Source organism: Cynocephalus volans, chromosome 2, assembly GCF_027409185.1.
Source record: "Cynocephalus volans isolate mCynVol1 chromosome 2, mCynVol1.pri, whole genome shotgun sequence".
In the NCBI taxonomy this organism is placed as follows: domain Eukaryota; kingdom Metazoa; phylum Chordata; class Mammalia; order Dermoptera; family Cynocephalidae; genus Cynocephalus; species Cynocephalus volans.
In genome coordinates, this window is record NC_084461.1 from 219726136 (window position 1) to 219738317 (window position 12182).

The 12182-nt window shown below is 44.3% G+C and overlaps 1 protein-coding gene across 1 annotated transcript; it reads left to right on the forward strand.

Annotated features, from left to right (window-relative positions):
* Window positions 1–3258: 3258 nt before the first annotated feature.
* LOC134370948 (RNA-binding protein 25-like) lies at window positions 3259–5255 on the forward strand (the record flags this gene model as incomplete). The annotated part of the gene is given in 1 exon segment (XM_063087896.1): window positions 3259–5255. A coding segment is annotated over 1 exon segment (1863 nt), but the record flags the coding sequence as incomplete, so codon positions are not given.
* Between the last annotated feature and the right edge of the window lie 6927 nt (window positions 5256–12182).

The window sequence follows — 12182 nt, forward strand, 5'->3', positions numbered from 1 at the left end:
TGCAATTTCTGACCTACAGAGAAGAGTGACCAAAGAGCTCCTTGAGGATGCTGACGCTCCCAGGACATCCTTAACCCTCACAGCCATGGTGAAAAGTGCGTTCCCAGGGTGGGTGACAAGGCATCACATAGTACATTCACTCTAACATTCCACCTCCCTGAGTCTTTGGATGCCTTCCTCTACAGTATTTCGAGACAATTCTTGCATTCAGTGTCAGGTAGTGTTGGCCACCTTTGGTTCCACGTTTCAGCCAACAAACCAAACAAAGTGACAGAGCCATTTCTGACCTCTCAAGCTACAACATTAAATCCAGAATCTTTGCTTCGTGGGCTCATATCAATAAATTTGACCCAATTCAACATTGTGTTCTTTCTACCACTATCCTACACCCTTACTCTCCCTGCCCACACCTATTCCTGAGATTTCTGCTTGTATAAATTGGAAAAACCACGTAGTTCATTTTGATTGTAGCAGAACTCTGTATGGGTCAAACATTATAACTTATCTTTCGGGGCTTGCTGGGACCCGAGTGTAGTTATAGGTCTAGAAGCAAAGAAGGGTGGTGGTGTGGGTCCTGAAAAGAATCAGCATTGTCTTGCTTGGCAGCCGTGTCACTGGAGGCCACTGCAGGCTCCTCAGGCAAAGCAGAGCTAACCTCCTAGGGCTAGAGGGTTGCTTCTACTGGCAAAAATCACTCAGCGGAATTTAGAGAATCATTGTCCCCACCTTTTTAGGATTTGCCTGTATGTATTCATGCCAATTTTCAGGATCCTGTTCCTGCCCAGTCAATGCCCCCACCTCAAGAGGAGACACTCTGAGAGGTCGTGAATTCTATTTCTGTTGTAATTCTGTCGCTCACAGGCTGAGACTCAGGCTTTGGTTTTCATAGATCTCAGCTCTGTGATTACAGAAGATAAAGAGTTTTTTGTTTTGTTTTGTTTTGTTTTGTTTTCCAGAGCATATATAGAAACTTTCAGGTCATTTATGCAGCTGTTGAGCTAGGAATTTGAATCTCTGAGTTCACCTTTTTCTTCTCCAACTTTGTTCAGCATAAATAAGAACAACTAACCAATCTCGTTATACTCATGAGTTTGACAGAAATAGACTAAGTTATTAAATCATGGTCTCAACAGGAAATTACTCATCATACCAAGGACAGAATGACCTTAAATGGAATGAAAAATGTCAGTCGATAGTTGCCAGCACCAAAAGTATGAAAATGATAGAAATACCTCTTGAAAATTTTTAAACAGACATTATAAAATCTTTGGTAATAAATTATAAATATACTTTAAAAAATGAAAAAAATATAAAGTCCTATCAAGTCCACAGAAATTTTTAGCAAAAAAATAGAAGATATTAAGAACAAAATAGAAATTTCAGTGAAAATATAATAACTAAAATAAAACTTCAAAATATGGTCTTAAGAGCAGACTGGAGAACAGAAAAAAAAATTGAGTGGAACAGAAGACAGAACAAGTGAGATGTCTCGGTCTCAACAGCAAAGCAGACCTGTGGGACTACAAATATGTAACATTAAGGCCATTGGAATCCCAGAACATATACAAAGATATACCATATTCTGGGCCATAAAACAAACCCCAACAAATTTTTAAAAATTGAAATAATAAAGAATGTGTTTTCTCATCACAATTAATCCAAATTAAAAATTAATAACAGAACGATAAAAGGAAAATCTCCAAGCAGAAACTAAACAGCAAAATTCCAAATAATCCGCGTGTTAAAAAGGAAGTCTCAAGGAAAATCAAAATGTACATTGTACTGCAGAATGCAAAAGAAAATACAACATATCCAAATTGATGAGACTCAGCTAAAGCAGTTTGAGAGGAAAATTTCTAGCACTAAATGCATACAGTAGACTAGAGGAAAAACCTACAGCTAACTGTATACTTAATGGCGAAAGACTGAATGCATTCCTCTAAAACTGAGAAAAAAAAGAGGGATGTCAACATAGCGTTGGGCATTCTAGGCAGTGCAATAAAGAAAGAAACAGAAATAAAAATCACACAATTTTTTTAAAAAAGAAATAAAAATTGTCCCTATTTGAAAATGGCATGATTGTTCATGTAGAAAACAAAAGGAAACTACAAAAAAATCCTCTAGAACTAATAAGTTCAAAAGTCTGCAGGATACAAGATAAGCATACATTAGTACATTTCTATACATTATCAATGGATGTATAAGCACAGAAATAAAAAACATGATACCATTTTAAATCACTCAAAAAGTAAAACACTTGTGTGTAAATCTAAGAAGACATGAGCAGTTCTTGTACATTAAAAACTATTTCAAAAATAAAAGAAATCAAACATGATCTAAATGCTCATGTATTAAATCTAAACAGTAAAAATGTCAATACACCCCAAGTTGATATACAGGTTTAAAAAATTTCTATCAAAATCTTAGAAAGATTTTTTTGTCCATATAGAGAAGATTATTCTAAAAGTGCAGAGAAATGATAGCTAAAACAAGTTTTGTGAAAGAAAAATACAGTGGGAACAATCAATCTACCAAATTTCTAGACCTACTATTGAAGGAAGTGCTTTTTACAAGGGTATAGGGAAAATACAGCCAAAAAGTCAAGTTAAGAAACAAGGGGAACAGAGTCAAACAGGATATCTGTGGTTATGCACCTGGGCCCCGGCCCGAGGCAAAGGGCGGATAGTTCCCAGAAATAGACAAGTCAGTTAAAGTTTCAAGAGTGCCCCTCAGCTGTTTCAAGGACTCCCACTTGACCGAAGTTCACCCCTGGCTTGATTTAAACTAACCAATTACCTTGCTTCTCGCTTCTGTACCCGCGCTTTTTGCTATAAAAAGGACCCAGGAGCTCTACTCGGCGCGCCAGTCTTTCGAAAGACTGAGTCGCCCGGGTACCTGTGTGTTCAATAAACCTCTTGTTTTTGCATCCGAAGCCGTGGTCTCGCTGTTCCTTGGGAGGGTCTCCCTGAACTGACTGACTACCCACTGCGGGAGTCTTTCAGCTTGGGGGCTCGTCCGGGATCGGAGACCCCCACCCAGGGACCACCGACCCACCAACGGGAGGTAAGCTGGCCAGCAGTCGTTCTGTGTCTCGTTTCTGTGTCTCGTCTCTGTGTCTGACTCAGTGATTTCGACTGTCTTTTCTGAGCGCGCGCATTTTGGTTTCAGTTTGTTCCGGGTTAGTCGCTCTGGGAGCGAAGTGCGGGTAGCGAACAGACGTGTTCGGGGGCTCGCCACCTGTTTTGGTCTCACCGCGTCTCGGGAGGCGCGCTCTGCCATCGGACTCTTTCTTCTATTTCTACGGCACTCGGTCTCGTCGCCGTTTCTGGTTTCTTTTTGTCTTAGTTGTGATAGGTCTTTGCGTCGTCGTTCCCCTATTGGAAATTTTCGAGATGGGGCAAAGTGCCCTTACGCCCCTCTCCCTTACTCTAGATCATTGGAAAGATGTCAAAGCCAGGGCTCACAATCTGTCCATGGAGATCAAAAAAGGAAAATGGCAGACTTTCTGTTCGTCTGAGTGGCCCACATTCGGCGTAGGTTGGCCACCAGAGGGAACCTTTGATCTTACTGTCATTTTTGCAGTTAAAAAGATTGTTTTTCAGGAGACCGGAGGACACCCGGACCAGGTTGCCTGTGTCGTGGTATGGCAAGACCTCGCCCAGAATCCCCCTCCCTGGGTGCCACCCTCCAGCAAAGTCGCTGTTGTTTCGGGATCAGAAAATACTCAAAGGCCACCTACAAGGAAGCCTTCCGCCCCTCCCCAACCCCCCGTCCTCCCGACACCAGATGACCTATTTTCTCTCTCTGAAACCCCACCTTACCCGGCGGCTCCGCTGCCCCCTCTGGCCCCTCAGGGAAACAGATCGGCACCAGGCCGAGCGCCCGGTGATCCTAGCCCTGAGGGACCGGCTGCGGGGACTAGGAGCCGCCAACCTCGCAGTCCGAGAGACGGCTCCGGTCCTGACTCCACCGTAGCTTTGCCCCTCCGAGCCATAGGGCCCCCAGCTGAGCCTAATGGCTTGGTCCCTCTACAGTATTGGCCTTTTTCCTCAGCAGATCTTTACAATTGGAAGTCTAACCACCCGTCTTTTTCTGAAAATCCAGCAGGACTCACGGGACTCCTTGAGTCTCTTATGTTTTCTCATCAGCCCACTTGGGACGATTGCCAACAGCTACTCCAGATCCTCTTCACCACTGAAGAGCGAGAAAGGATTCTCCTGGAGGCCCGCAAGAACGTTCTCGGGGACAACGGGGCCCCTACACAACTCGAGAACCTCATTAATGAGGCCTTCCCCCTCAATCGACCTCAATGGGATTACAACACGGCCGAAGGTAGGGAGCGTCTCCTGGTCTACCGCCGGACTCTAGTGGCAGGTCTCAAAGGGGCAGCTCGGCGCCCCACCAATTTGGCTAAGGTAAGAGAGGTCTTACAAGGACCGGCAGAACCCCCTTCGGTTTTCTTAGAACGCCTAATGGAGGCCTATAGGAGATACACTCCGTTTGAGCCCTCTTCTGAGGGGCAGCAGGCTGCAGTTACCATGGCCTTCATCGGACAGTCAGCCCCAGATATTAGAAAAAAGTTACAGAGGCTAGAGGGGCTCCAAGATTATTCCTTGCAAGATTTAGTGAGGGAGGCAGAAAAGGTGTACCACAAAAGGGAGACAGAAGAAGAAAGAGAGGAAAGAGAAAAAAAGGAGGCAGAAGAGAGAGAAAGGCGGCGCGATAAGCGCCAAGAGAAAAACTTGACTAGGATTTTGGCCGCAGTAGTAAGTGAAAAAGGTTTTAGGGATAGGCAGACAGGGAATCTGAGCAACCGGGCAAGAAAGAAAACACCTAGGGATGGAAGACCCCCTCTAGACAAAGACCAATGCGCGTACTGTAAAGAGAAGGGTCACTGGGCAAGAGAATGTCCCCGGAAAAAGAACATCAGAGAAGCCAAGGTTCTATCCCTAGATGACTAGGGGAGTCGGGGTTCGGACCCCCTCCCCGAACCTAGGGTAACACTGACTGTGGAGGGGACCCCCATCGAGTTTCTGGTCGATACCGGGGCTGAACATTCGGTGTTGACCCAACCCATGGGGAAGGTAGGGTCCAGGCGGACAGTCGTAGTAGGAGCAACCGGCAGCAAAGTCTACCCCTGGACCACACAAAGACTTTTAAAGGTTGGACATAAACAAGTGACCCATTCCTTTTTGGTCATACCTGAGTGCCCTGCTCCTCTGTTGGGCCGGGACATTCTGACCAAACTAAAGGCCCAAATCCAGTTTTCTACAGAGGGCCCACAAGTAACATGGGGAGATCACTCTACCATGTGCTTGGTCCTAAACCTAGAAGAAGAATACCGGCTGTATGAAAAGCCGGCCTCTCCCTCCATCGACCCATCCTGGCTCCAACTTTTTCCCACCGTATGGGCAGAAAAGACAGGTATGGGACTGGCCAATAACGTCCCACCAGTAGTAGTAGAGCTGAAATCGGGTGCCTCACCGGTGGCCGTCCGACAGTATCCAATGACTAAAGAAGCCCGGGAAGGCATCAGACCCCACATCCAAAGGTTCTTAGACCTAGGGGTCTTAGTGCCCTGCCAGTCGCCCTGGAACACCCCTCTGCTACCAGTAAAAAAGCCAGGGACCAATGACTATCGGCCAGTCCAAGACTTGAGAGAAATTAACAAAAGGGTGCAAGACATTCATCCCTCAGTCCCAAACCCATACAGCCTCCTGAGTTCCCTTCCGCCTAGTCACACTTGGTACTCAGTCTTGGATCTCAAGGATGCCTTTTTTTTGCCTCAAACTACACCCCAACAGCCAGCCACTGTTCGCGTTCGAGTGGAGAGACCCAGAAAAAGGTAACGCTGGTCAGCTGACCTGGACACGGCTGCCACAGGGGTTCAAGAACTCACCCACTCTCTTCGACGAGGCCCTCCACCGGGATTTAACTCCTTTTAGGGCTCTCAACCCCCAGGTCATATTACTCCAATATGTGGACGACCTCCTAGTGGCAGCTCCCACATATGAAGGCTGCAAAAGAGGGACACAAAAGCTCTTGCAGGAACTGAGTAAGTTGGGGTACCGGGTATCAGCTAAAAAGGCCCAGTTATGCCAGAAAGAGGTCACCTATTTGGGGTACCTGCTCAAGGAGGGAAAAAGATGGCTGACCCCGGCCCGGAAAGCTACAGTTATGAAGATCCCTACTCCCACAACCCCCAGGCAGGTCCGCGAATTTCTGGGTACTGCCGGATTCTGCAGGCTCTGGATTCCTGGGTTTGCTTCCCTGGCTGCACCCTTGTACCCCCTGACAAGGGAAAACATTCCTTTTACCTGGACTGAGGAGCATCAAAAGGCTTTTGACCACATAAAAAAAGCCTTGCTGTCTGCCCCCGCCTTGGCTCTCCCAGACCTCACCAAACCATTTACTCTATACGTAGATGAAAGAGCCGGTGTAGCCCGAGGAGTGCTTACTCAGACCCTAGGACCATGGCGACGGCCAGTAGCTTATCTATCAAAAAAACTGGATCCAGTGGCCAGTGGGTGGCCAACCTGCCTAAAAGCGGTTGCTGCAGTGGCACTCCTCCTCAAAGACGCTGATAAGTTAACCTTGGGGCAAAATGTGACTGTGATTGCTTCCCACAGCCTCGAAAGTATTGTGCGGCAGCCCCCCAATCGGTGGATGACCAATGCCAGAATGACTCATTACCAGAGTTTGCTGCTAAACGAAAGGATATCTTTCGCGCCCCCTGCTGTCCTGAACCCAGCTACCCTACTACCAGTCGAGTCAGAATCCACCCCAGTACACCAATGCTCAGAAATCCTTGCTGAAGAAGCTGGGACTCGACGGGACCTGAAGGACCAGCCATTGCCCGGAGTGCCTGCCTGGTATACAGACGGTAGCAGCTTCATTGTGGAAGGTAAGCGGAGAGCAGGGGCCGCCATCGTAGATGGCAAACGGACGGTATGGGCAAGCAGCCTGCCAGAAGGGACATCAGCCCAGAAGGCCGAGCTAATCGCCTTGACGCAGGCATTACGCCTAGCCGAAGGAAAAAACATCAACATCTACACGGACAGTAGGTCGCCATTATCCACTGCCCGGGCCACCAGAGAGGAAATAACCCTGTGGCGGCCGGGAACCGGAGGGCCGACGAGGCTGCAAAACAAGCCGCCCTGTCGGTCAGGGTGCTAGCAGAAACTATAAAGCTTCAAGAGCCAATCGAGCCTGCTCAAGCTAGGACCAAGCCAAGAGAGCTCACTCCTGACCAGGGAAAAGAATTCATTTAGCGGTTACATCAGCTAACACACTTAGGACCAGAAAAGCTCCTTCAACTAACGAGCCGCACCAGCCTCTCCATCCCGAATCTCCGGTCCACCGTTCAAGAAGTCGCCAATCGGTGTCCGGCTTGTGCCATGACTAATGCGACTACCACCTACCGAGAGACCGGAAAAAGACAACGGGGAGATCGACCCGGCGTATACTGGGAAGTAGACTTTACAGAGGTAAAGCCTGGCCGGTATGGGAACAGGTATCTGCTAGTATTTGTAGATACTTTCTCTGGATGGGTAGAAGCTTTCCCTACCAAAACTGAAACGGCCCTGACTGTATGTAAAAAGATACTAGAAGAAATCCTGCCCCGTTTCGGGATCCCTAAGGTGATCGGGTCAGATAATGGCCCAGCCTTTGTTGCTCAGGTAAGCCAGGGACTGGCCACACAACTGGGAATAAATTGGAAATTACATTGTGCGTATAGGCCCCAGAGCTCAGGTCAAGTAGAGAGAATGAATAGAACCATCAAAGAGACCTTAACTAAATTGGCCTTAGAGACCGGTGGAAAAGACTGGGTGGCCCTCCTTCCCTTAGCGCTGTTCAGAGCCAGGAATACCCCTGGCCAGCTTGGTCTGACCCCTTATGAAATCCTCCACGGGGGACCCCCCCCCATACTTGAGTTGGGAGGAACACTGGGTCCCGATGATAACTTTCTTCCTGTCTTATTTACTCACTTAAAGGCTTTAGAAGTTGTAAAAACCCAGATCTGGGACCAGATCAAGGAGGTATACGAGCCAGGTGCCGTGGCCATCCCTCATCCGTTCCAGGTCGGAGACCAAGTGCTGGTCAGACGCCATCGACCCAGCAACCTTGAGCCTCGGTGGAAAGGCCCGTATCTGGTATTGCTGACCACCCCGACCGCAGTAAAAGTTGATGGCATTGCAGCCTGGGTACATGCTTCTCACCTCAAGCCTGCGCCACCCTCCGTACCAGATGAATCCTGGGAGCTGGAGAGGACTGATAATCCTCTTAAGTTGCGCATTCGGCGGCGGCGGAGCAAGCCTACCAAGTAATAACCCTAACCAGCCCAACACCCTCACCTGGCAGGTACTGTCCCAAACTGGAAAGGTTGTCTGGTTCAAGACAGAAGTCCACCCCCTTTGGACTTGGTGGCCCTCCCTTACCCCTGATATATGTGCCCTGGCGGCGGGTCTCGAGGCTTGGGATATTCCAGAAATTGATGCACCGGCCTCTAAAAGAGTCAGGCCTCCTGACTCAAACTATGAAAATGCTTATAACCAGATCAAATAACTCCCCTTGGTTGACCACCCTACTGTCAACCATCGCCGGGCCCCTATTACTCCTCCTTCTGTTGTTCACCCTTGGGCCCTACGTCATCAATAGACTAGTCCAATTCATCAATGATAGGGTAAGTGCAGTTAAGATTCTGGTCCTTAGGCAAAAATACCAAACCTTAAATGGCGAAGATAACTTTTAATTCCGCTCTAAGATTAGAGCGATCCACAAGAGAAATGGGGGAATGAAGGAAGTGCTTTTTACAAGGGTATAGGGAAAATACAGCCAAAAAGTCAAGTTAAGAAACAAGGGGAACAGAGTCAAACAGGATATCTGTGGTTATGCACCTGGGCCCCGGCCCGAGGCAAAGGGCGGATAGTTCCCAGAAATAGACAAGTCAGTTAAAGTTTCAAGAGTGCCCCTCAGCTGTTTCAAGGACTCCCACTTGACCGAAGTTCACCCCTGGCTTGATTTAAACTAACCAATTACCTTGCTTCTCGCTTCTGTACCCGCGCTTTTTGCTATAAAAAGGACCCAGGAGCTCTACTCGGCGCGCCAGTCTTTCGAAAGACTGAGTCGCCCGGGTACCTGTGTGTTCAATAAACCTCTTGTTTTTGCATCCGAAGCCGTGGTCTCGCTGTTCCTTGGGAGGGTCTCCCTGAACTGACTGACTACCCACTGCGGGAGTCTTTCACTATATAACTGCACAATCAAGATTGTGTGAAATATAGCGTGTAAGACACTAGATCAATGGAAGAGACTAGAGAACCCATAAACAGACACAGACAAACATGCCCAATTGATTTTTGACTAAGATGCAAAAGCAATTAAATGAAAGGACAGCCTTTTCAACAATGGTGCTATACAAAAGAAATATTGATAAACCAAAAAAAAAAAAAAAAAAAGAACCTTGACCTAAACTTCACACTTTATACAAAAATTAAACTGAAAATGCATCATGCATGTGCTTAATGGAAAAACTTAATTTCTAAAACACTTTGAATAATAAACGTTGAAGAAAATCTTCAGGATCTAGGACCAGTCAAAGAGTTCATAGACCTGATACCAATAGTATGAACAATAAAAGGAAAATTTGATAAATTGGACCTCATAAAAATTTCAAACTTTTTCTCTGCAAAATATCCTATTAAGAAGATGAAAAGGCAAGCTATAGACTGAGAGAAAATATTTGCAAGCCACTTATTTGACAAATGACTAGTACTTAACCATACATTAAAAACTCTCAAAACTCGAGTAAAAAAGTAAAATAAAGTTACAAAAAGGACAAAAGAGATGATCAGGCATTTCATTAAGACATTAAAAGAACATAAATAAGCTTGTTAAAAAATGTTCAGCATCATTCGCCATTAGAGAAATACAAATTACAACCACGATGTAATATCACTATAATAAACCAATCAGGATGGATAATAGAATCATCGGTGGCAGCACTAAATGCAGGTAATGATGCAGAGAAACCAGATCACTCACACTTTGCTGGTGGGATATAAAATGGTACAGGCACTCTAGGAAACATCTTGGCAGTTTCCTATAAAATGAAACATGTAACAACAGTACGTCTGAAAACATTGCACTACTGGGCAGTTATTCCTGAGAAATGAAAATGTATGTTCACACAAAAACCTATACATAGATGTTTATAACAACTTTGTTTCTGTAATGGTCAAAAGCTGGACACAATCTAAATGTCCATCACCTGGTGAATGGTTAAACAGACTGGTACATTCATGCAGTGAAATACCATTCAGCAATACAAAGTAACAGATTATCGATACATACAACAACCTCAATAAATCTCCAGAGAATCATGCGAGTGAAAGAAAACCAATCAAAAAATGTCACATACTGAATGATTCCATTTATGTAAAGTTCCGAAAGTGTCAAAACTGCAGAGAACATTAACCAGGGATCAAAAATGGGATGAGCAAAGTGAGGTGGGCAAGACTCTAAGTGGGCAACATGAGGAATCCTCCAGTGATGGAAATGTTTTGCATCTTCATTGCGTAAATATCAGTATCCTGGCTGTGGTATTGTAAGGTAGCTTTGCGAGATGCTACCTATGAAATAAAATGGATAAATGTTACACTGCCTATCTCTGTATTATTTCTTACAACTGCTTGAAAATCTACAATGTTTTAAAAATAAAAGAGTTTAAAACCATTTTAGACATTCAATTGGATAGCTACTTCTTTATGAAATATATTTTACTTCTAAAAATGTCATTATGGCCTTCTCTATTTCCTTAAACCTCCTATACTCTTTGAGAATCTTAGCAATGCCTGATTGCCACTTGCCAGCACTGACCTCTGGATAAGTTTCCCAGTTACTCCAATTTGTTTTGTTTGTTTTATGGAATCCATTTTGTGCCTCACCAGCTATGCTACTGGTAAAGCACTTTTAAACATTTCTCTTTAGAAATCTGTCTTGCAGAAAATTAAACAAATTTGTGTGGTGTGTATCTTTGTATATCATGAAGCTAAAGAAACCACTTTGTAACATGAGCTCATTAAGCAACATGACATTATTTTTCCCCACAGTCATTTAGCTTATGACTTCCGACTGTCCAATTCTCTATGGCTCCAATAATAATTCAACTCATTACAATCTAAGCTGAGCAATTTGCTCTACATTAATAAAAATATAATAATAATGGTAGCATTTAAGGATGGAAAACCATATAATTAACTAGATTGTTCACACAAAAGATAAAGATGTTATATTCACTGCAGAAATAAAAATAACAGCCTTCAATTGTCTTAGAGATTTTTTAAATGCCTACAATGCCTTTAAAAATTACTGGAATAATATATAAAATTATTTTAACCTCTTATTATATTAAACTGTTAAACATTAGAAATATTACAGAAATTTAAAGGATCCTTCTGTATGCTAATAATTTGCTTATTTTGAACTAAAATATCAGTACAGACTTTCTGTTTAAGATGATATCTAAGTTAATCCTTGGTTTATCTCTTCCTAATTTCCTACTAAAACATCCATAAAAATTGGGTAGGGGGATGAATAGTCATAACAACAAAAGTAAGTAGCTGTCAACTAAACTCTGAAAAATTTTCCATAAAGGCATGACAAATTTAACTAAAAAAAATCACAGGCAAACACTGATGCTGACAAAATCTTTGCCACTTAGAAGTGAACATGTAATACTGGAAATGTTCTGTATCTTCACTGTTCCGTATCTTCACTGTATAAACATAAATATCCCTGGTTGTCCTATAGTACTATAGCAAGATCTGATTTTTTGGAGGAAATTGCATAAATAAGTGGTACAAGGGATCTTTCTTTCTCATTTTTTATAATCAAATGTGAATCATCAATTATATCAAAATAAACATTTTAATTTTTAAAAAGCTACATCAATTAAGCAAGCATGGCTTTTTTATTCTATTCAGGCCTTCAACTGATCAGATGAAGGCAATCTACGTTATGCAGGGCAATCTGCTTTATACAAAGCCCCCCAATTTAAGTACAAATATCATCCAAAAACATCCTCACAGGACCCAGGACCTGGGATCCAGACAGAGGCTCCTGGGCCGCCATCCCTTCATCCAAGTAGAAGGAGGAGAGTGATCCATGACAGGAGCAAAAACACT